A 25,500-nucleotide genomic window follows, 5' to 3' on the forward strand; every position below is an offset into this window, starting at 1 on the left:
GAGAAATCCACTAGGAATTATGGTGCAGCACTTAGACATCATCCTATAGTTTGATATATGCAGGTTAAATATTTCAGATCTGAATACTTTTGAACAAACCTTTATTAAATAAGTCTAGTCAAACAAGACTAGTCTACAGCCATGCCAGCGGCTCTGTGAGGCTAAATGCTAACGTCAGCATACTCACAAGCTCACAGTGACAAGGTTAACTTGCTGATGTATAGCAGGTGTAATGTTTACCATGTTCAACATCTTAGTTTAGTTTTTATAGCATGCTAAATACAAAGCACACATGAGGCTGATGGGAAATTGCAGATATTAAGTTATAAACTATTGAACAAATTAAACATTTGACCTGCTGGTGGTAAGTTAAGGGATCACCAAAGTTATTACAATTCATCCTGAGGGGAACATGAATGCCTGGACTAAATCCCATGGCAATTTATCTGTTAGTGGTTAAAATTTCACTCAGAACAACACATGTGAATCTCATGGTGGCACAACAGGAAAAGTCAGAAGAATACCAAAGTCATTAGGATACATCATCCGGGAACCATGAATGGTTGAACCTACGTTTCTGCCAATCCATCTAGCAGATGTTGAGATATTTCACTGGATAAGTGAATATTCTGCAAAGTCAGGGGATCACCAAAGTCTTTAGGGTCCATCCTCTTGGCACCAAGAATGTCTGTACAAAATGTAATCTCTTGCATCTTTGAAATAGTTGTATAGTTTTCAGTGATGGACCAACTGACATTGCCATCCCAGGAGCCAGGCTGCTTGTTGTGGTTGGGGATGCTTACCACACACGGCTATCAAGAAATGTTCATCACATTTGTTGCATCACACCTGCTCGTTTCACGCCAATTGTATCTCATCTTATCACTTCAATCACCTGGTGTACCTGTGACAATTTACTGGATACCAAGAACAACAACACCAGGAAGTGAAACGTATGCTAACAGCGCCATCATTTTGCTTCAGCTTGAATGTGTGGAAAAATCTCCAATTGAATTTTGAACTGAATTTTAACTCTCTGGGGATCTACTGAACATGTTCCTCAGCCTGCTGTATTAGCTCTATTAATACCCCAAAATCTCTAAAGCAATACTCACAAATCGCTTTACATAACACCTTAACAACAGCTATTTCCTGTGGAGGAACCTTATGGGCCCCTCCTGGCACAGAGGGTGACCATCAGTGGGTGGAGGTGCAGATTGGAGTGGCATGGCTGCAGCTGAGGAATGTGAGGAATTCCCCATTGTAAACACCTCATGCTCGGATGGTCGCCACATTCTTATCTCCCCGTGCCCATCGCCCCCTTTCATCATCATAATGGTTAGTTATTCATTACCAACTATCTGCTTTTCCTGTGCCTGCTCAGGGCAGGTGGGGTTGCTGCAACTCAAGTCTTTTGTTTACCTAAGGCACCTATATTATTCAACCCCCAATGCTCAGATACTACTGTATGCGGTATGGCTTTCAAATGTTAACACTTCGAAAGAGAGAGGTTTTTTTTTTAAGCACTACCAGCCCAGGCTCCCTCTGGTCCTATGGGACTGCTCTTTAGTTGATAGGATCATAAGTGGCTGGGGGGGGATTCTTTTTGGTTGAATAGAGTGGCTTTCGCTTGCTTTACAGCGTGGCACCTCCCCCCGTGGTTCTTGTATACGAGCCCTGATCTCAGCTTAAATGAAATTCATTTCAAAAGCAGCTGAGGGCCTTCGTTATTACTGCCTGGCATTTAGAAAACACAGGAAAAGAAATGGCACAAGCACCAGCCTGCTTTTTCCTCCCTCTGCTTAGGTGAAATCCTGTTTTGGCCACATGCTGTTTTGTCAGGCTGGACTAAGGTGCGAAGTCCATCCTGAACACATACTGTGCAGCATGAGGGGCCCATGGGGGCTGCATTCCACCTCATGGTGTACCACTCTCTACCAGTCATGAGGGACGCTTACTTACAAGCATGAAACCCACTCACACTGCCATAGCTACATTCCCCAACAGTTTCCCATCAGTTGGACTTTCTGCTGCAAGAGTCAGAAAACAGATTTTCCCTTTTCCTGGAACTTCCCTGATACGTTTGTTTAAGGGAGGTCTGTTGCTCTGGATGAGAAAGCTGATAGTTTCCGGGTGTTTTTCAGTGTTAATGTAGACTTTTCCTGACATTGGCGATAAGAGAGCAGCTGTGGAGACTGTTCAGCCGCTGCCCTCTAAAAATTCTTCCTAATGTTGACATGAGATATCGCACCAAATAGGAAGCTGTTGAAATGGCTGACTTTGGCCTCAATCATACAGGATGTCAGCAACAATTGGCAGGATTTGTCAGTGACAACCTACAGGCAAAATCCGGTTACACTTTATTTGAAGGTATCTACATAAGAGTGACATGACACTGTCATGAACATGTCATAAACATTATAAACAAGTCATAAACGTTTATGACATAACGCTTCTGTCAGACAGTGTCATTCGGTTTTTGTCATGACAAGTTAGGGTTAGAGTTAGGGTTCATGTGTTATGACAGTGTCATGTGTTCATGACAGTGTCATGTCACTCTTATGTTGATACCTTCAAGTAAAGTGTTACCCAAAATCCTCTAAAGATGTCCTCTTTATGTCATTCATCCAGTCTTGACTTTATAAGCTTTCATGACACTGTTTTGGGAGGTTTCACGTAACCAAAACAAGGGCCAGTTATCAAGGGTGTCATGTGCTATACAGACTGTGAAGCCCATTGGGACAAAGTTGTGATTTCTGTATTTTTTTTCGATAAATCAATCAATCAATCAGTTGCTTAGTCTATAAAATGTAAGGACATTTCGAAAAATACCTATCACATATTTCCGGTGCCCAAAGAGACATTCCTCCAATTACTTCCATTTCTAAACAACTTATAAGAAAACATTAAAATATTAAATTAAAAATGATATAAAGCAGCAAATCCTCACAATTAAGAAGCTGACACCAGAGAATCTACGGTGCTTTATGCTAGCAGTGTGGCTGGTCCACCACCAGTATTGCAACAAATATTGAATGGATTTTAATGAAATTTTGTTTAGGCATTCATGGTCCCCAGATGATGAATCCTTAAAATGTTGGCAAATCTTCTGACATTTTCTCTGGTGCCACAATGAGGTTCACATTTGTGGTCTTACGTAAAATGTCTTGACAATACAGACATCTGGTAAAGACATTTATGTCCCCCGAAGATGAAAGAACTTTGGTAATTCCTTATGACACAAATCGTCTTTATGTATCAAATTACATTCAATAAATGTTGACAGAGTTTGCAGCCCTGCGTGATATCTCTGCAGATATATGGCTGGTCACCGAGCATTGTGTACAAGGAATAAATGTCCTCATTACTGTTAAGTGCTTTGCTCATATGTTCCCTAATACCCATTCATGGTATCACAGCATGTCAGCTCGCCCCGAGGAAGCTGTCAGCTACAGATGTCAATACCCCTGCTGACCCCTCTCCCTCCCCCCACCACTGCACACACATGGCACTGGAGGATTGTCCCCCAGAACAAAGAAATGGGGGCTTTCTGTGGAGAAAAGGCAACCAAACATTCTTTGCACAATGGAGAGTGGCCGGCAGGTTCAATTAGTACACACTTTACTCTATACTCTATACATCCCACTGTGCTTGAAAACAATGCTGGAACTCCACACTCATATGGGGTATTTGGTGATGCCGGTTTGCTCATGGTGGTCTTATGTTTTAAGAGATTTTCTCCTATTGTTGCCTCCATGTTGGCTGAGAAATAAACCACTTGAAGGGCACTTATGGCAGAGATCCTCAAGTTGCAAGATTGATGGCTCTCCAAAAACTTTTAACTCGTTTTTGGAAGTAAACAAGCCTACTGCTGTAAATAAACTGGGACTACAGCCAGCCACTGCATGGGATCTTTACCATTAATCTTTCCAAGAATTAAGTGGCACCCGAAGTCTAATGAAACATTTCAGAGCACATTTTCTTAATTGACCACGATACTTTTCGTTTTTTAGGATTGCCAAGAGACTGACACAATATTGAATCCCATACAAAACATGAATCAACCAATACCTTAACTATGTCACCATATATTGGGATCTGTTGCAGTGATAGTTGGATGCAGCACTGACAGGGATTTGATGCTCGTGTCTGTGACAGTCACTGCTCATAACTGTCAGCAGGATTTCAACAAATTGGATGCTCAACATAGTCAATATGCAGATGTATTGTACGAGCAGCCAATAAAACACACTGCAGGTACATAGCAGAGGGCGAGCTGTCTGATCTGAAGTAGAGAATAAACTGATGTACTTACCTATTATACACAAGGTGCGCCGTAACGTCGGGTACTTGGCGTATCCGAGAGAAATGAAACCCCAAAGCCGCTGTGTCACACTTCACACCAACCAGGCGCACATGTTGCCAGTCCCCACCGAGAATGTCACAATCATGAGCTGCAACAAGAAGCCAAGTGAAGCTCACTGCAGGAGCGGACCGTGTCGTTGTGGGTCACCGCACAGCGTGTCCAGCCGCTGGATTAGATGCGTAGGGTGCCACCCTTTGCTGGACCTCTGGGACTCTGCGCTCACCTTTCCGTTCTCAGCCTTGACGCCGTAAATAGCGGGACATGAAGCGAACTCTCTACCTCAAGGCAGTGTGATCCGCGCGGCCACTGCTGCTGAAATTGTGATCCGTGATCGCTCGTTAATGCGTGATGCGCAATTAAAGAGGCGCGCAGGACGCCGGTACCACCCACTAAAGGAGGCTTTCGTGGTGAGTTGTACGGACAGGGAATTTTAATGAGGACTGCTGCAGAGTTTCCCTCCCTGTTCAGAGAGTCGTGCTCACCCTGTTCTGAATCCAACTGTCCCGACAAGAAAACCTTAAAAAAGTTACCTTACAGGAGAGGAGGCGGCGGAATGACGAAATAAAGCGTCGAGGAAACTCAACTGAGATTAGCCCGCGGGACACCTGTTGACTGAAAACCGTTCAGATATACTGACTCAGTGGACAAACCAACCAAAGCCAACTGTGCAGTGATATTGTACTATTTCATCTCTACAAAGCCTCTCGTGGTGCACTGCTGCAGAAACTGTAGGCTGACTTTAAAGCCGCAGGATCTTTGATAGACAATTGCTTTTAGAGCAGTTGGACACAACACATGTACTGTATGTGACATGGTTAATTGATTCATTAGTAGCCTAATCCTTTAATCGATTAACTAAGTACAACTATTTTCTACAGCTTCTCTTTTTGATTCATTTGCTTCACAAAATGTGTTTGTCCATTAGCATATGTCCTGCAGGCTACAGTGGGTTTCTTCTATTCCCAGATAGGTTTAATCTATTTTAATCTGTCGACTAAATCAGGATTTGCTAAACCTTTTAGTGTGAGTTATACTAAAATAGACTCACATTAGACCATTGCATAAGACTTCTGATCAGTTTAGTGCAAAGTGGTACACCGTGGTTCTCAACCTGGGGGCCGGGACCCATCAAAATTGGGGTCCCAAGATATATCTAAGGGGTCGCAAGAAGATGAACTGGGTAGGAAAGGTAACACAACATGTGTTTGTTTGTTATTTTATTCTGCTGGATAGTTTTATCTCTTCAGGTCTTAAATGTAAATATCTGAAAACGACTGGTGGAACAGCTCATAACTTATTGTCGCAAGCAATTGCTTCATTCTAATTCACCATAAATCAAAAAGGTTGGGAACCACTGCTATAACTGAATAACGGATAGTACTGCTGTTGGTAAAAAGTTAACTTTGCATGTTCTTTTTAGGTTTAAGCCTCTTCAAGTGGCCTTATGTTACCTTACTTTGTTGGAGGGCTAGAGGCTACCGGACCAGCAGCCTGAGTCATGTTCCTCTGTCAATGCAGCTCCCACACCTCTTAAACAGCAGCTCACCGCTGAATCTGTAGGGAGGCCGTCAGCTGCTCCATCTATTTTGAGGTTAAACCACTTATCCGTCCATATGGGACAGAACAGGGGCATCTAACCTCAGCTGGCACCCTGGTATGAAACAGCACATCACTTTACTAGGCCTAAATCAACAACGGGTAAACAAAATCTGGTGTTTACTGCATGGGGAGATCAACAGCAGATACAAGGAATTAATTGTATTCACTTGTAACGAGGAAAGAGCTGCTGGAAACAGCCACTGTAAAAGTAGTTTTGGTTAGATGACAATGTAAATATGAGTCAACAAAATAAACTGTTATTAAATATACCTGGCTATAATAGTTTTTCAAAAAATAAAACAGTGCATTAAAAACTCGCTTTCTCATTCTGTTGGCGATAAATCACTTGTAACCTATGCTTGTAATACAGGCCTGAGTCATCCAAAGATGTACTGCCCTCCACAGGCCAGAGAATGTCATTGCACCCAATTACAAAACGTGACTCAACATTTTTTTTTATCGAGGCATCCATCACAGCTCAAGTCTCACAGGCACGCACTGCGCACCCGGCTACAGCCCCTAATGTTTTATGAATAGCCCCGGATCTCTCGCCCTCTTTTTTTTTTTTTTTTTTTTACAAAAATAAGTATAATAGAATAAAAAAAATCCCCAGAATGGCACATGCAAATAAAGGAAACAAGTATTTTTCCAAGGCACTCGCAGTTCTTACATTTTTGTTGTAGTACTCATGGTAGAACTGTAACCTTGTCCAATTTATTTTTCGGAGGCGAATAAAACCGGCAGCTACGTGCGGGGCCTGACCAGCATCACGTATTTGTTGCCATCACCTTGCAACCGTCTCTAAGTGAGGAGAGTTGTGAAAGGTGAAATTTTCGTAGGAATCCTATCCAAATCAGTCTAATACATTGATGCCATTAACACAAAGTTTAGGAGTGCAATACTAATAAGCATTAGTTGAACGCAATACAGAATGCCTAAGCAGTCTTGTATAAAGTACTCAAAAGCAATACTTGAGTAAAAGTACAAGTATCTTCCCAGAAAATGACTTTGGTAGAAGTTAAAGTCTCCTTTTAGAATATTACTTGAGTAAAAGTCTTAAAGTATCTGATATTTACAGTACTTAAGTATTCATAGCAATTTTCTGATATTAAATGTATAGAAGTAAAAGTAAAAAAAAACTTTGATTATGAACTTTATGGCCAAAGGTGTGTAAGGTTATCTTCATCACTACTGTCGTCGGGGTGATCATCGTCTGTTACCATGGCGGCAGAGCCTGCAGCAGGTGCTTCCATGACACTCTCAGTCATTATGCTTCCTCCTCTTCTTCTTTAGTTTTGGCCTATGGTTTTTTTTTTTGCCACTTGGCCACAAACAGGCATCACGTCACCAACTGGAATGGAGCGTACATTATCTTGGCAATTTAGGAGCAATGATTCGCCAAACTTCCTTTTTTCAGTGTAATAAATTTCTTCTGATTATATTTTGTAGTAACGAGTAACTAAGATGCTTAGGGGAAATGTAGTGGAGTAAAAGTAAAAGTTTCCGGAAATATAAATAACGAAGTAAAGTACAGATACGTAAAAATTCTACTTAAGTACAGTAGTGAAGTATTTGTACTTTGTTACATTACAACACTGTGTCTAAGAGCCTTACTGCAAACTATTCCAATATGTTTTTTATTTTTTTAATTGTCCCCTATGTTTCTGTTTACATGAAGATATTTCCAGCATAAATTGATTCAGAAAAAGGTAGAAATAAGTCCCATAAAAATTCACGTGAATGCAGGAAATTAAGTGTTTAACACTAAACATTTTCTGGGGGAGGACCCCCAGACCCCACGTATCATAAGTCACCACACAGATCTTGAAACAATACCTTGGCCTTTGGGTTGCCAGGCCAGTTATGATTAGGCCAAATGTTGGTGCCATCTAACTAACATCTACAAACTGGGCAGCTAAAATGAACATACACCGGCTATTAACAAGCCAATTGCTGTTTTGCAGTGCATTAAGTTTATTTAACTGGGTCCGGGCTAAGACCCGAACCTCCTCAAGTCCTAGAAACGGCCCTGCTGCACACACTGCAATGCACTTGAATTAAGATTCTAGAGTGACAAAACATTTATTTTATTTTTTAATATAAGAGATACAAAACATCTTATTTACAATAATTCCATCATTACCACAGATATGTGAATTTTAATGACAATATTTAGTAGTGACAATTTAGTTAAGACGTGTTTTTTTCAGCCGGGAGTTGTCTGCTGAGGCTTTGCGCTTACGTGACGGAGTGCCTGGAGCTTCTTCAGAGGAAGCTTCAGTCAGGTAGTACAGCTCGATAGGCGGGATTGGTTCCTGGAGGACAGAAAGAAAACAATATTAACATTTAATCTACTGAGTCTTACCTACTACTAATAAAATGATCTTACTTCTTGCAAGATAATGTCAGTTAAAAACCCTGAGACATGTTAAATGGTCTATAAATTGAGATTGTGTCATTTCCGACTCTTCCAGATGCGGAAAAAGCTTGTCCGTGCCTTTGTCTCCTCCAGGCTGGACTACAGCAACGCGCTCCTCATCGGGATCTCTGTCAAAAGCCTCCAGAAGCTGCAGTACACTCAGAACAGCGCTGCTAGGATCCTAATGAGGGTGCGCCAACATGATCACATCACCCTCATCCTCAAATCACTCCACTGGCTTCCGGTCTCACTCAGGATTGAGTACAAGGTTTCCCTTCTCACCCACCAGTGCAGCCATGGTGACACCCCCCTCTAGCTCAAGGAAGTCCTCGCCCCACAAACCTCCGCACGTCCCCTCCGTTCTGGTTCAGCATACCTTTTGAAACCCTCCAGGACCAAGCTCCGTACTATGGACGATCGGGCTTTTTGCTCAGCTGCTCTCAGTCTGTGGAATGCTCTCCCTGACCACCTGAGGACACCACAGACTGTGGATGCTTTTAAACGCGGCCTTAAGACCCACCTTTTTAGCAGAGCTTTTGGCTCATTGTTAACCCCTTTCCTAGTCCTATTGTTGTTTCATTTTCTTTGAATTTTTTTCTTCCTAGCACTTATAATACTCCGTATTTAATATGCAGCACTTTGAGATTTGTTTAAATATAAAGTGCATTACAAATAAAATGTATTAATGCATTTATTATTATTCTGTTGGCATATTTTTAACTGCTTTACAATTGTCAGAATATATATATATATTATTATATATAAGATTATTTTTTTGGGCATTTTAGGCCTTTATTTGACAGGACAGCTGAAGATATGAAAGGGGAGAGAGAGAGAGAGAGAGAGAGGGGGGGAATGATATGCAACAAAGGGCCGCAGGTCGGAGTCGAACCCGGGCCCGCTGCATCGAGGAGTAAATCTCTATATATATGGGCGCTCGCTCTACCAACTGAGCTACCCGGGCGCCCAGGGGGGTTCATTTTTAACTTGCTAACTTTCAGCATGCAAGTATGGTTGAACTAAAGCAACAAGGAAGGATTTCCATTATTCATGACAATATAAGGCCAAGTCAGTGATAGTCCATATCAAAAGCTCCACTAACCTGCATGAGGTAGTCTGCGATGTACTCTGGCTTCAAGCATGTGACTCCGAGGGAGGTAGCCTCCGACACGTTGACCTTGAAGTCTCCAGGCTTCAGCCGAGCAAAGTCTGCAAACAGGTGAGTGGTCTCCTTGTACAAGGAGGGGGAGGGACTTGGCAGGACCTGGAGGGAGGAGGGGGGGTTTCATTGGTAAGGTCATAGACAGTACATATATAATGGGCAAACAGATCCCATTGCTCTGGACGGAGACCAGTGAAGGATATTAAAAGCACTTTTCCGGTGAGCGCTGAGCGTTACTGCGCAGCCTCCAACTGAGAGAGACGACGTAACTGTGACGTGAGCAACCTGTCTGAAAGTTGTAAGTCTTCTGGTAGCTGTGCCAAGAGAAATCTCAATCATTCCCAATCTTGCAGAGATGCAGAACGTAGGTATATGTAAGGAGGTAACATGGACACAGGCTAATTATTGCTAACTAAAATGCTAGTTAACATTAGTAATTGAACTTAAACAGCTAATGTAAGTCGAAACTGCCTGCGAGCTTCTTCTGTACTATATGGTAATTCCTCTACTATGCGATAGTAAGTCGCGTGGTTATGACACAATCGTTAGCCTATTTTTACAAAAACGTCTGCTACGGAGCCATAACGTGAGGTACAAGGTAATGGAGCCTTTTATACATTGTCGTGTTTCTTTAGAAATAAACAATAGACAAATAGAGTCTTTAAACGTTTCAGATGTAAAGTTATTCTCTGTCAAAGTGGCGCCAAAATGAATGGCAGTCAATGGGATGCTAACGGGGGGGGTGAGTGCTTGTTAGCATCAAAATGGCGCCAAGGAGGTACGCGTTGTGAGGAGAAGCTTACCCCCTTGGGTAAGGTAGGGAAAATGTAGCTTCCCTACCTTGTTGTGATATGTCATGACATCATTTTGATGTGTTCCAGTATCTAATTTATTCATTTGACCCAAAAGAAAACCCTGCCTTTTTGCTTAGCTCCTGTTTCATTTCTTTTGTTAGCACTTTGCTATTGCATGATTGCACGATTTTCGCTCTATGTTCAAAACTGTGAATTGCACAGTTAATACTAGTTGTTTCAGGGTCTCCCAGTGTTTTTATAGCGAATCGGTGTCACCTTGTTTGAAACAAAGACCAGCAAATGGCATATTTAATGATTATGACTGTTGTTTAGGAGTCATCTCCTAACTAAACTGATCCCAAAACCCTTCCCTGGGGGAAACCCTGTGAGGACAAAAGAGACGAGAGAGAGAGAGAGAGAGAGAGAGAGAGAGAGAGAGAGAGAGAGAGAGAGAGATTCTCTACAGGGCTACAGTTTGAACTGGTGTCTAAAAAAATCTCTCTTTGATAAACAGTTAACTGTTTGTCTGATTTGAAAAAAAGCAATAGTGATCAGTACATTTGTTTTGATTTAACACAACAAATAAACAAGCAGCAACCTTTGCGTTGCCAGACTGCAGTAACCGCCTGAAGCCTGATTCTCTGCTCTGGTCAATGTTCAGCATGACCGTCCATCCACTGAAGGCTCCCTGAAAAACAATAAAAAAAAAATAATAATAAAAAAAAATAAAAATAATACTTAGTACACTTTAACACTCAAGGAGTAGATCATACAATACAAATGACAGTAATTAGGACTGTTCTGTTAACTGTGTGTATTTACCCCATGCTCAGAGCATCCCTGCAGGGTTTTTCTCCAGCGCATGGCAGCTAACGCCAGTCTCCTCTGCTGGGAAGTGATGGAGGGCAACGCATCCAGAATGGAGCTACTGCCCCACTCATACTCATCCTCCTGGAACACACACAGAAATAGAAATGTAAAACATTTTCCAGCATAATAACACTTGCCACTGACCATTTAGTGATAGTTATAAAGATTTGTGAACTTTGGAAATCTTTAAACCCCTTTGAGTGAACTAAAAAAAAAAACACATTTGCAGAGTAAATGTTTACTTCACAATTTTTTTTTTTTATATTTAATGGACAATGGACAATGGACAATGGATACTCTTTTTTAGTTGCTGCAAATTATTAGAAGGTTTTAGAAAACCAACCCTACCCCTTTGAGACCATTTCGTGCTAAGTCATAAACCGGATACCAATTTCAAAATAAAATTACAGAAGCAAATCCGTCAAAAACAGTATTTGTGGATAAACATAGCTAATGAAAACCTAGTCTCGCTTTGCCAGACCCTCCTCCAAAGTGCGCTGGAGTCTGGCTACTCCACATAGCATTCGGGGATGGGAGGAAAACATCCTCTGGTTTAATGGCATTTCTTTAAACCAATCAGAATCGTCATGGGCGGTGCTAAACTCCTCACAGAGCCGCTGCAAAATAGTCGTGCGAGAGAAAACTCAGATAGTCTAGCTAGCGGTCTCAATTTACCATGCAGAGATCTGAGGAGCAGTAAACAATAGTCCTCATAAATCCACCAAATTTAAAATTCCAACAACAAGAAAGTGGAAGGAAACGTAAAATACATGCATCCGGCGGAATTTCCTGCAGCACCGGAGCAATCCTGGAAGTGGAACGCGAAGGATATAGACTAATGAAAACCCTAGTGGTCTGTATAAGGGACAACAGGACATTAACTGACATGCTACACATTAAACCAACCATAACAATACTGTATTTGCAGGGTAAATAAAACCACTGTGAGTGATTATAGCTGTCTGCTGGAGGCACTAAAGCAGAGATCTTTAGATCCTGACCTGGATGAAGCGACCCACAGAGCGGCAGGCCTCCAGGTACGAGCGGTGCAGGATCCATTTGCCCGCTGCCATTGCTGCCAGGTACTTCTCGTTGCGCAGAGGAGTCCCTACGATGATGTGCGAGCAGCTGGGGTCAAAAGACTGCCTGTCCAGGACTACACCGCCTACAATACCAAACAGAAATAGACAGAAAAGAAAGAAAGAACTATAGATAAGATATTTTGTACCTATTCTGGAGTTATAGTTACAGACCTGGTAATCAAAGATTGAAGAGCGTTATATAAATGTATGAACAGCTGAATGTCAAAGTGCCCTTAAGCAAGACATTCATCCCTAACTGCTGACTCATTAAGAGCTGCAGTTAGTGAAACATATGATGTTCACCTTTAGATGCAAAGTTAAACAGAAAGGATTTAATCTCATAGAGTGTTTTATGCAATCAATTGGTCCCTTTATTCTTAATGTTTCTCTTTGTAAATGCTGCATCTTGGTTGAATATACTGTACAAGCTTGAATAATGGTTCAAGTTACGATCGGCAGGAGTTCATTTGAAAATACTGAGCTCACAACAGGAAACATCTGCAGGAAGAACTATTCCCAGACCCTGGAGGCAGATCCTCCTTTTTAGTCATTAGGGATTAGCTCCTCTGACTTTAGGCCTGTAATGTTTTGCATTTCTTTTTTACTGCAGCATGATGAACACTTTTAGAGCCCTAATTAGGTAGGGGACTCACCAAGCTCCTCTATTAGTTGACTGTAATCAATGCGTTCCTGAGGGCTGAGGGAGGACAGCTGAAATCTGGGTGGCTGCTTTTCTTCCTCACGCTCCTCCTGAGAGAAAGAAAGAAACTTTTAGCTAGTTTGAAAGAGACGGTATTGTGTGTGTGTGTGTGTGTGTGTGTGTGTGTGTGTGTGTATGTTACAGTTTCTATTAAGGCGTCAGTTCTTGTTTTTAATGTAAATATGAATCTTGACCTGTGGCTCCGGTACTACCCTACGCCCCCCAGGGTTGGCGATAGGGAAGGCGATGCTGGGGGCGTTAGGAGTGAGGATGTCATTTCCTCGCTCCTCGGTTGGAGCCGTGACCCTCTGGCCCATGTGCTGGTCGATGACGTCACAAGCAGCTGTGAGAGGATGAAGTGATAACTCTCTTAAGATGCAGGTCAATAAACAAATCCATCTTAAGTAACAACACTAACTTGAGACTTCTCTACAGGATTGGGTTGCACTAGCTATTTGTAAATCAATCACTAAGTTCATGTGTAATGTCCGTGTATGTCTGTCTTAGTAGAGACTCGAGCTACTTAAGTAATTTGCTAGAAAACATTAGTAGCGTGTCCAATCAAAAGCAATCAAGTATGTGAACAAGTCACTGTAGTATCACAAGCATCCTTTGTTAGGTATGAAAAGTGTAGGTATGACTTTATTATTACATGGAGAACCTTACAGACATTGTTTGGTCATTTAATCTTTACATTATTGGCGGAATGTTTTGCAATCTGAAGTATTATTTTTGTGCTGTAATATTAAATCTTCCCTTTAGATCACCATTAAACAGCATTTTGATGTCACGTTGACATTATTGCGTGTTTTACTCTTTGATCTAAACGGGTCATCTGTTAGCAAGCATTACATAACAAGCAAGATAACAATTACACCTGGTAGATAGTACTGTAGGTGTACTTTTTTAGTAACAACTAATCTCCATGTAATCACTAGTTTGTGTTGTTCGACTTTTTCATTTACTGATGTGTAAATCTCCAGTTAAGTTATAACTAGGCTAAGTCTTACCCATCTCCACCAGCTCAGAGTCTGTCATGGAGTCCCTGAACTGAGAGCCGTTTTCTGCAGTGGGAGGAGGTGGAGGTGCGACGGGCTCAGAGTGTTGTGAGGGACTACCAGGCCATTGTAAATTATCAGCCAGCTTGGCCCTCTCCTCCCTGGCTGTAGGGTCATCCCAAACTATCTGTTCACTCTGAGATGGCTCTGTGTTTATGTCCATAGCTGCTTCTCTGGTAACCCTGAAATCAGGACAGAATTAGGTGAATTTATTTGGATGAGGAAGTGCGTGAACCCCACAAAATATAATTTTTGGTTCCCAGTAGCTACTATAGCAGGACTGAATCATCTGCTTTATCACACTAAAATGAACTTGCCTATTTCATTTAAAATACATAAAATTGTACAACAATAAACAAGAGTCCTAAAAATGTTGCCAATTTGCTTTGAGACATTTTAAATTAACGATTGTTATAGTTTGAACATAAACTATCTTCTCACTACATGGCTTCCTTACCTCAGTGCTTCCAGAGTACGTCTGCTCCCGCAGCGTCCCAACCGACTCCCATCAGGTGTGTGGGGGCCCGAGTCGGCCCCTCCTGATCCCATCCTGATAAGTCTGACTGAGGTACGCCTCCCTGTCGTCAGCTTGGTGGCTGACATGATCTCCTGGAGCTGTCTTTGCAGGTTCTCTCTCATTTCTAGAGTCTCTGAAATATCTGGACACAACAGATAATCAACAACACGAGTACAACTTTTGGTTCCATCAAGAATGTGTAGAAGCTTTGGGGAAATAAATGAAAGTTGGAAAAAGACACCCACCAGTTCTATCTGTAGTTTCATTCATCTCTTCTTGATCTACGCTTCCATCGCTCACACGACGTGATGTGGCTTCTTCCGTGGCAATGTGATCACACTGAGGGACAGATTGAACAGATAATTAAACCGACAGAAAGACAATTACATGAGACACCTCTGCATTAATGCGGTACCTCTTTATTAGATTATTACTGACAACATCAAATATTGATTGTTGTCTCACTCATTGAGTCTTGAACCCACCTTGTCGTCCTTTGCCTCAGAGATGTCTTTGAGTTGGGTTCGTGTAAAAGGAGGAGACCTCTGAGAGCTGTTGGGCACCTGGCTGAGGTTTAGGCTCATCTTGGGGTTGTAGGTGAAAGGATACAGAGACTCTGGGACATGCCTCTGCTCCTCAGCACACTGCCAAAGACAACACGGCACATATCCGTAAACAGACGTTTATTAGAGCTACCGCAAGAACAAACTGAATGAAATGATGATGAGGGGGAAACTGATGAGCTGAAACTCCCATCTGTCTGCAACATTTGCATATCAAAGCTGTTTTTGATTAAATATTCTGGTTTTGTTGATGGGGATGAAAATTATTCCCCCCAGGTGAAATGTGCTAAGTGAATACTGAATGGTACATTTAAATCCAGTGTATCTTAATATCACTTCATGTCTCTAAGACATTTTCTTTACAAGCTTGTATAAATAATGTTACAATAAAAACTAAATATTCTACCTAAGGACTGGGCTTCAATCATTTGCTCTAATCCTTTCCCTTGTGGTTTATGAAGTGGATTATGTCCTCTTGAACTGAAGACTAGACTGCTTCTGAAATGTAATGCTTTTCTGTATATTACTCGGTCCTCCTGTGACGGACTGGTTTCATGTTTAAAGTCTTGCCTGCCTTTTGCCAAATGCATACTGAGATTGACTTTGGACCCCTCAAGACCTTTACTGGGACTAAGTCGTTACAGAGAATGCATGAATATATTTCTTCTTGATAAAAACTGAAACAAGTTGTGTCTTGTAGTTGGTCTCCTAAACTCGATCAGCACAGGACTAACTGTACTTTTTTTTAGCACTGATAACTAGCTGCTCACTTACTCATTCATTTTAGAGCTGAAACACTTAATTGATGAACATGAAATTTATTTGTAACTATTTAATAACTGACTAATTTCTTTTTAATTAAAATTGCCAAATGTTTTGGTTCCAGTTTCTCGAACGCTTTTCTGTTTTATATCATTATAAACTGAATATTTTGGCAAATAAAACTGTTGGTTTGACAAAACAAACATTTTTAAAAACGTCACCTTGGGCTCTGGAAAACTGTGATGGGCATTTTTCACCATCTTCTGCCATTTTCTACGCTAAACGATCAATCAATTATTCACAAAATAACCGATTGATTAAACAATACTGAAAACAATAAGTTCCAGGCTCAATTCATTTAAAAGTCCCAATTTATAAACTGCTCTACAAAGACTTGTAATGACTTCCTGTGCAGTGCACTTAAGAGTAAAACACAAGTTGAGTAGTAAAGAAGAGCACGGGTTATATTTATATTTGCAACTGGGAAACGTACAGCCTGCAGCCAGTACTGGGAGACCACAAGCAGTCCTCTCTCCTTCACTCCTCTGTATTCCCGGGTGTTGTCCCCCACACGGCCCTGGTAGATGTAGTGTGTCACTGTATCGTCACAAGCCCACCTAAAAACAAGTTGATAAAAAGATGTTTTTACTATTTGCACCCATATTTACTAAAATAAAAATTAAAACAATCCCGACGTGCCAAGGGAAGAACATTAAAAGGCTTACTGGTTGCTGAAGCTTTATACAGAGTACATATGACTTGAGAAATGTTAACCAATCCTTTAATTGAAGTTTGTAAAAATGTGTTGAATACCTGAAGTCTGCTCCAAGCGAGGCAGCAATGGCGTTGAGTTCACCCTGCATTTTGCTCAGCTTCTTTCCCACACAGATCACAACACCAGTCAGAGGGCCGGCTTCTTTTTCCGCGACCTTACAAACATATTTTATAATACATCTGTTTATATGTCAAGATAGACAGTATATTGGCTACTCTATCATATTGTCCCTTTCACTATAAATTAAGTTTTCCAGTACTAAGTGACAGTAAAGGCTTTTGGAATTATAAGAGATCCTCCATCAGTGCCACTAGTATTGGCTCATGTACATTTTATCTTAAAAGATGAAAATGAAAATTTCACTTTATGAGGTTTTTTTTAACATTAATGTGAGTTCCCCCAGCCTGCCTATGGTCCCCCAGTGGCTAGAAATGGTGATAGGTGTAAACCGAGCCCTGGGTATCCTGCTCTGCCTTTGAGAAAATGAAAGCTCAGATGGACCGATCTGGAATCTCCTCCTTATGACGTCATAAGGGGAAAGGTTACCTTCCCTTTCTCTGCTTTGCCCGCCGAGAGAATTTGGCCCACCCATGAGAAAGAGAGAGACATCATGGCTTGCAAACAGGCAAAGTGGCAGTTGGTCAAGGCCACACCCCCACCCTCCACCTTGCCCCCCCTCTCTCCTCCTCAATAGCATTTAAAGCTACAGACACAGAAATGGCACATACTAAGGAAAGCTCATTGTAGGACTGGCTCTAGTGGCTGTAATTCTGCACCAAGGCTGAATTTCGGGAAAGAGACTTCAGATACAGTATTAGGGAACCACTAAAGCCTATATAAAAGTATCCAAAAAGCTGCATGTCATAGGACCTTTAACATATTAAATTAGATTAAACCACCAAAGTCAAGTATGTACAAAAAGGTATACTGTATTTTAATATTTTTTTAGTTTACCTCCTTCTCAGTCGTCTTGGTAAATTGGGGGCTAGCAGAGATGGCTTGCATATCTGAGGCAGTACTTCGGGAGCTGTTGGCGAGAGCCACCTGCAGAGTCCTGCTGACGACATCAGTCAGTGGAGTCTCCACCCTCTCCCCTGGTTTGGTTCTTCCCCCTGGGGTCTCCAAATCTCCTAGTACATCCTTAACAAAGGAAAAGTCCATGTATTCACAGGATTATCTATCAAATATCAGTGCACAATTAATTGAATTGAAGCCTATTACATAAGGCAAAAATTGTAATTGTGTGGTCCCAACCTTGACATTGAAGGAGGGCCTGAACAGCTGGTCTCTGCTGAGGAAACGAGAGGGAGTGTCCAGCTGCAGGGAGACTTCCTTCTGAAGGGGGTTCCTTCTGCCGCCCTCCTGGTTTTGTTTGGGGGTGCTGATGTCCTGTTTGGGTTTCATTTCGTCCAACACAGAGTGGAACACTTTGCTCTGGAAGCGACCCAAATCCAGCGGGGTAACGGCCTTACCGCTCTGGAGACCCAGCAAAGGGATCTCTGGAGACAAACATGCTGGTGGAGGCATGGCAGGCTTCTGGGAACCACCGACAAAACTCTCATCATCCCTCTCTGTAAAATAAAAAAATAAAATCATTGTGATAGCCCAGGAAACAAATTAAAACTAGGCCTAAAATCAGACACAAACTAAAATGCACTGCAGAAGCACAGCCAACAATGTATAATGGCCAAAAGAAAGAAATAAAATTCAGTCAAAAATGCCTCGCCAATTTCTTTGAAAATCAATTACATTTTCCTTTTCAAATAATCTCTCAGGTAAGTTAATACATGTAAGAAAATATCAAACAAACCGATTACACTTACACTCATTGGTAATTTATTGTCCATCATGTTCTACACCCAGCCAATGCAAATAAAACTTTCATTCATCTACATAAAAGCTTTAATAAAGACACTTTTCTAACCTGGGGAGGGTGGCAGGTCAACTAGAAAACGTCCCTCCTCTGCCCTCTGGCCTGTCCGAGCAGACTCTAGTATCCAGCGCATGGTGACGGCTGGAAACCCCCATTTCTTTGCTGCCTGGTATTTTGTGCCTTCAGGGCTCTGCAGCACCAGATGAGTGCTGGCCAGCATCCCTTTCTTCTGGTTCGCCAGGCGCACAAAGTAATCCTGGACACTGCAGAAGGGATACAAAAAAAAAAGATTTAAGTAAGGTAGTTCACAATTTAGCTGTGGTTTAACCCCACAGCCCAGGAGATCATACAGCTTGAAAAATGTACAATGGAAATTCTTCTTTTGACCTGAACACAAACACAACTGCTAATACAGTACAATATACCTAAAAGTACAAAAAAGTGTTACTATTTTATTGGTATAGCGAATAATACACCTTATAATTTGTTTTGGAGTACATAACAAAACAATACAACAACAACAAAAAAAACTATGAAAGCAAACATTTAAGTACCTAAATAAAATCTATCCTTAAACTGCAGCAGTTTAATAAAACTTTCTAGGAGTAAATCTAGACTAGACTTAAATTGTTTTAAGTCTATGAATTGTCCTACTGTATATAAATACATTTGCCTTCTGCCTTAGACGCTTTGACTAAATCAATTTGGAAAAAGGTAAACACCAAACAATCCTACAGCTCTTAATGTTTATACCGTGTAACCTAAAAGCAAAACAGCATGTGTGGTCGGACTGCAATGTAACCATACTTGGCTCCAAGGTGCTTGGCCAGCTCCACCAAAGACTCCCTCTCTGCTCCGGTGAACTGGCTGACAGAGAGAACGCAATCTTTGAGAGGAAAACGTCCGTCCATCACAGGAACAGGGGTGAACAAAGGGTTGGAGGACAGCTGCAGAACAGACTCCTTTTCCACACACATGGCCTGAAAATTAACAAGTACAAAGCCTAGCTGTCAGGTATCAAACTTACATAGCATTGTCATAGCACATAAAACTGATAGAGAACAAACGTGTATTTCAGATCAATGAAATGTAATTGTGTAGGACTGCAACTGACAATTACTTTCAAACGTTAAAGAAAAATGTGAAAAATGGCCATCAAGTTCCCAGAGCCCAAGGTGACGTCTTTAAAAAAAGCCTTGTTTTGTGCAAATGCTAGTCCGAAACCCTATTAAACTGAATATATTCAATGTAACAGGATATGAAACAGAATAAAAAAGCAAATCCTCACGTTTGAGAAGCTGGAACCAGAGAATGTTTAGCATTTTTGCCTGATAATTGACCTAAACAATTAATGGATTATCAAAATTGCTTTTAACTCAAGAATTTAGGGGGTGTTGCCTCAAAAATGACACACCCAAAGACACTCTTTATCAAAAGACGATTAACAAAACATAAATACAGTATTTGCCCCTTTGTTCGATCAGTTGACAAATCAACAGATGGCACTGAAATCACCAAGAATGCCACACCCTCCTCCCTACACAGATACAATTAAAACAGCATGACTGTGATCTTACCAGCCAGGTATCAGTGACCACCTCGTCGACTGTGGCCTCCACTGAACAGCCCAACAGTGGGACCACTGCATAGTCTGCCACAACACGTGTACGGCCCATCAGCACCCTGCCTCCATTTTCTGTCACCAGCAGAGAGAGCTGGGCTTCTGCCTCAGTGCCAAAGCCCACAAGAAGGAAACATTTCCCAAAAAATAGGCCTGCCTCGCTGGCTTCCTGCAGGGTTGAGTCTGGCTCTGGTCCTCTGGAGTGGTTTGGTGCCCAAGGCTCAGCAGATGTACTGATGGACTTCCTGCTGTTGCCCTCTGCTGGTTGGGCCATGTCCACTGGAGGATAAAAGGAAAATGAGATTAGCTGCAATATATGAAACTATATCTTGTAAAATCTTTTAAATGGGGTCAAATTAAACTATAAGCAAATTCTTCAACAACAGATTCTTACCTACTGTAGGGTCATCATCCATGTACTGAGAGAGCAGATCTTCCTCGGCTCTTGTTTGCCTAGGAGTGCTAGGACTGGCTGCGGGGGGACCGTCTGAATGCCGAGAGGCGGGAGTGTGACGGGCAGGCACAAATACAGCAGACGGAGTCGGGGGCAGACAGTCGGGGTGGAGGTAACCTGCTTCTGGGAGTTGACTGCCTTTGCTGAAACTGTCCAGCAGCCACTGCACTGTTACTACATGGGGTCTGGAAAGTAACAGACATACATCAAATCAGCTCAATGATTTATCATACTGTAAACTTGCTACATTGCAACAGTACTCCTTAAGCAGAGTTCTGTATATTATGCTTTGTAATTACATATGACGTCGTAAAACAAATTTAAGATAAGCTAAGGTAAGGATATGTCCTGGACTTAGATTTAGACCAGACTTAAGTCAATATCAGTTATACTTATTCATTTTTAAAAAGATATTTGGTGTCATTTGTTGAGAGTAAAGAGAGAGAGGAAACACAGTAAGAGAGAGGGGTGATAAAATTAGGTTTCCAGCCTAACTAGAACTGGTAACGCCATGCATCCAATCACCAGGACACCCCTATCCATCTGAAATCTAATGTTTCTTAAATTCCTCAAACTCTTTAGTCTTTATCTACTTGCTTCATTATTTTTCATTACATTGGGTAAACTGGCAAATACAAGCTGGTTTTTTAATGGCAGCATTACTTCAAATGGGAAATTCTAGCTGTACTATTATTCATTCATACAATTTTGGGTAAGCGTAACATATTTTATGTGTTTAGAGACCTTATGATTCAGTACTTTTTATAGTTTTATGGGTTGAAGGGTCAAAACAGATGAGATCTTAAAAATGTACTATAAGTGAGGATACAATAAATACTATGTAAAGTAATAATCTTTGCAGTTCAGACCTATGTGTTGCTTTGGACAGAAAACTCTTGAGGTCCTGGTCCAGCTCTCCCATGACCACATGTGTGAGTTCCTCACTGGGCTGGTTGAAGCGCAGACCTCCTGCAGAGTTCACAAGACGCCGCAGCTTCTCCAGTTTCTTCCCTGGCAGGCCACACAGATACAGCTGCACAACATTTAACAAGTGTGAAATAAAGCCACACAATTGTGGAAAAGGAAATCTCCACTGTACATGAAAAGGAATATTCTTTTGTTTACCTTACAGCCATCCAGTATATCATCAGCTGGGCAGACGGTGAGATCCAGAGTATCTATGGGGTCTGGAGCTTCCAGGCGGCTGACGGTGGCGTTGGTGAGGGCTGTGTCATTAACTGTCATGCTAGCATTGACAGAGATGTGGCTCAAGCCCAACAAAGATGGTCCCTCTGGAGTTAAAAAAACAAACATGATTCCTCATATAATTTATTACAGACTAACACTTTGAAACACATTTAGATACTAAATGTTGTGTTTGATCCCTATCACACGATGAGGATGAAAAAGTAACATTTTTAAATACAGTAAACAACAAACAAGCGCAATTATCAGTCTGTGGCTCACCCTCCTTCCTGTTGGTGCCAGTGGGAGTGGAAGTGTGCGGTCGGGTGGTCTTTGATGTGGTACGCTCCACAGTGTACCTGGTCTCGTCTTGACAAAAGCCCTTTTCTATGCTGTCAAACAGCCAGTGCAGAGACACGCAATACACATTCCACTTCCTTGCACACTCGTACTTCTGACCTGCAAAAAAATACAAATACTCACAATGATACTGCTAGCAATAATGGTAGCACACCAAAAGACTATAGCTAAAATGACAAGAAACAAAATGTGGTTCCACTTACTGAATCTTGTTTTTCAATTTGGAAAAAAATTATTTTGCTGAAATTGCCGGTGACTTACCTGTTGGCTCACTAACGATGAGGTGTGTACACTCGTTCATTTTGAGCTGACCAGTGTAGTTGGCTCCATGCTGATCACAGAGTCGCTGCACCTCTTTACGTTCTGTGCTGGAGAGGCCTGTCACACAAATAGTGCAGCCACGCAGCACAGGGCACAAATAGTCCTCAATTGGTAGATCAGTATACCTGAAAAGACTGAAGGAGGCAAACCAAGGTGTTAATTATTATCTAAAGTGCCTTGTTTTTTTGTCATAATCATTAGTATTGTCATAAAATTGTCAATGTCATTTAAATAAAGTATTAATTGATGAACTAATTGTGGTAATATTAACTGATTTAAATAAATAGTGCATAAAAGAGAAAACATCACAAGAATCTGTATCTTTTTACAGTAGATGTTGAAACAGAAATGTCACTTTTAATGAGAGTACATACCTGTCCTGAGATTTCTCCCAGCATGCTTTGACCCATGTGGGCAGCAGGATGGGTTTACTCAGGCTGGCAGCTACCAGGTATTTCTTGCTGCCCACCTCTCCTGCTATCAGGTGTGTGACTGATACATTTAAGTCAAGATAGACCCGTCCACCCATGAGTTGCACCAGATCCATCACCTCTGTCTGTAGAGAGACAGACATTCAGACACAAACACACTTAAGAAGACACTGTGCTGTGCTTTGCCAACTCTTAACGACCTTTGGACAACATTCATTGTGTACTACTTTACACTTTTCGTATTTATTTTGGATATGTATAATTAGGATGAGCTCCTTTCATATGAATTGGTCCTTTTCAGGCCTTCGCTATTAAGAGAAAACAATTGTATGCATGCACTGAAAAGTAGCTCTATTCTGTGTTCCCTAAATGATGTAATTATATTTGTTAATACATCACCTAAAACGGGCAGCTGAGACAGACACTTAATATATCCCCACATTTGCACCCTGCCTGAAACAGCACATTTGGAAAGGAGGTAAAGAGGAGATATCCCCTCCTTGATTTGTATCTGCATAATATCATTCTAATTTTATTCGTAACGTTTATTTTATTTAAATTTTTCCGATTATTGCTTCATGTTTTATGTCTAAGTCATAAATACTTTCACTGATGTTTTGGGCATAAAAGCTGAAACAATCTGCAAAGTATCAGCCGCAGTGAACTAACCCGGGTTGCTTTATCCAGACTGGTGCAGGAAATAGTGATGTCAGCCATGGCCATGTTATAGACGGGCTTCTCTGCTTTGGGGACACAATGCTGCTGCTGCAGGCAGTACAACACCACCAGTGGACTCACCACTCGGCAGCCAAGCTATATGACAAATAACAAAGAGTGAGAAAGAGAAGAATTACTCTCCATGACAGCCAGGGTTTCACCCTATTAATTCCTATGAAATTCAGGATCCAGGTTTCGATATATCAAGTATTGAGTTAGACCTTTTTGCAGTGCAGAAAGGCGGGGGTAGTGAAGCTGCTGAAGACAAACAGAGACTTGTCCTTCTGGTCCATCTGTAAAACTGCATCTTCATCGACGGTCTTCAAGTACTTGTCAGACTGCAGCTCCAAAATGGCCTGTGTAAACATGAGACAAACATGACCATTCGCTGCAAACGAAGAGACAGTAGAGCAGTGGCAACAAATTTAATCGTCAATGAAATATTTTAAAATGGACTTTACCTCATAAGCCTTGACAGCATACTCTTGTTTTTGTCCTTTAGCGTTACATTCCACAAACTTCACAATGAAGCCTTCTCTGTCTCCTTTGGACATGGTCAACCTGTATCTGAATAAGGACCAGTGAAAAGACTTAACATTAGCGTTTGTTATAATGGCATTAGCTGGCCTTAGCAGTGACGTTAGCCTCGAGTCGACAACAATTAACATTCAGAGAATATGCAATTACTTTGAAATATTAATCTGGCTATAGATTGGTACTTCATTAATATATAATATTAGCCTACTAGCTAGCTACTCACTTTAAAATCGTCCTTTACGTTAACGTTAACTAAACTGATGGCTAACCTCTTGATGGACTGTCAGAAAAACAGAGAGACAGTTCAAACAAGCATATATAACGTTAAAAACGCTTCAAAAAACATTAGTATTCATATTATCAGAAACGAACGGTTACTAGTCTCCACAGCATTGAGGGAATCAATATACATTGTGTAATAATTTACTGATAATAGCTTGGCGAAATTAAAATATCAGCTTTGTTGTTATTATTCGCGCCAACTGCGTAACTTCCGGTACTACCAGCTAATTCGACCGTGCGGAGTCGGACTCTAGTGTTGAAAAGAGCCGTAGCGACAAAATATTCAACGTCAACGATATTGTAAAAATGCTCTAGAACTAAAATAATACAACTAAACATGAGTGTAAACATATAAGCACAATGCAATGAGCCAAAAATTATCAAAACAATTTAGTAAAGGCCAATTGGTTTAATTCATATTTAGGGCTTTACTAACGTTATATTGCATCAAAACCTACTATTCTGATGCCACACCACATGAACCTTAATAAAAGCCATGTCTAGACTAGTTTTTATTTTATTATTTTAAAATAACAATGCTTTTTTTCCTTCTAATCAACAGCTTTAGACTAAATGTGAAGTGAATTATCCTAGGTTCTTGAGGGAATACCAAAATCCTAATCTATATGACCTACATAATAATTACAACACTAACATTATCCTTTATTTACAAAGCCCTTTACCAAATTATATTCACAAATGTAATGTCAATTCAATATTCAGTTGGTAGTCCATATCCATTCAGACTATTTACAAAAATGAGAACTTTTTAATTTAATAATAATTTTGCAATGATAGAATTCAAAGGATTATGTCTCTATTAAATAGTTACGTATTGTCAGCCAACTTTCCTTAGCATAATATATACATACACAGCATAACAAAATAAGTTATAAGTTTTAAGAGAACATGTCATGTAGTGGATACATTTCTAAACTAAAGCAATTGTTTAACCTCCAAAAGAAAACTTGTAATACAATATATGCAAGCTTCTACATGCAACCTATACATATCATTTCTGTTCAAGTTTATAGGTAAAATCCCTTGAAAAC

General features: G+C 41.0%; 2 protein-coding genes across 6 annotated transcripts in view; both read right to left on the bottom strand.

The window, feature by feature from the left end:
- The window catches only part of tmem108 (transmembrane protein 108), a 49,897-nt gene extending 44,786 nt beyond the window's left edge, over positions 1 to 5,111 (bottom strand). For 2 of the 3 annotated variants that reach the window (XM_035998213.1, XM_035998214.1), the window contains exon 1: positions 4,316 to 5,111. The gene's annotated coding sequence lies outside the window, so the exon portion shown is untranslated. The remainder of the gene's footprint in view (positions 1 to 4,315) is intronic. The other variant, XM_031292922.2, reaches the window with a different exon arrangement.
- A 2,921-nt stretch (positions 5,112 to 8,032) lies between these two features.
- topbp1 (DNA topoisomerase II binding protein 1) lies at positions 8,033 to 24,681 on the bottom strand. Of its 3 annotated transcripts, none has more exons than XM_035998043.1 (28): positions 24,390 to 24,681; positions 24,091 to 24,190; positions 23,851 to 23,985; positions 23,582 to 23,725; positions 22,856 to 23,037; positions 22,422 to 22,615; positions 22,083 to 22,259; positions 21,741 to 21,907; positions 21,485 to 21,648; positions 20,556 to 20,800; positions 20,118 to 20,440; positions 19,348 to 19,520; positions 18,592 to 18,803; positions 17,922 to 18,238; positions 17,622 to 17,807; positions 16,706 to 16,821; positions 16,386 to 16,509; positions 15,053 to 15,211; positions 14,813 to 14,906; positions 14,508 to 14,709; positions 14,003 to 14,232; positions 13,187 to 13,335; positions 12,946 to 13,039; positions 12,212 to 12,375; positions 11,163 to 11,291; positions 10,939 to 11,028; positions 9,487 to 9,648; positions 8,033 to 8,280 (listed from the first exon to the last, which is right to left on the bottom strand). In XM_035998043.1, exons 2-28 carry the CDS (start codon positions 24,181 to 24,183, stop codon positions 8,152 to 8,154), a joined length of 4,554 nt encoding a protein of 1,517 aa, XP_035853936.1. In that variant the 5' UTR covers positions 24,184 to 24,190; positions 24,390 to 24,681; the 3' UTR covers positions 8,033 to 8,151. The 3 variants fall into 3 exon arrangements, with proteins under 3 accessions (XP_035853936.1, XP_031148803.1, XP_031148804.1); XM_031292943.2 differs by having other exon boundaries at positions 12,946 to 13,042; XM_031292944.2 differs by having other exon boundaries at positions 12,946 to 13,042; positions 24,091 to 24,196.
- Positions 24,682 to 25,500: the final 819 nt, after the last annotated feature.

This window comes from Sander lucioperca, chromosome 23 (genome assembly GCF_008315115.2).
Source record: "Sander lucioperca isolate FBNREF2018 chromosome 23, SLUC_FBN_1.2, whole genome shotgun sequence".
In the NCBI taxonomy this organism is placed as follows: domain Eukaryota; kingdom Metazoa; phylum Chordata; class Actinopteri; order Perciformes; family Percidae; genus Sander; species Sander lucioperca.

Excerpts from the sequence above, each read along its gene's own strand:
- topbp1 (XM_031292943.2), bottom strand. The coding sequence starts at position 24,183 with ATGTCCAAAGGAGACAGAGAAGGCTTCATTGTGAAGTTTGTGGAATGT. Across the intron at positions 23,986-24,090 it reads ATGCTGTCAAGGCTTATGAG|GCCATTTTGGAGCTGCAGTC; the intron begins GTAAAGTCCATT and ends ATGTTTACACAG. Across the intron at positions 11,029-11,162 it reads AGGGATGCTCTGAGCATGGG|GGAGCCTTCAGTGGATGGAC; the intron begins GTAAATACACAC and ends ATTGTTTTTCAG.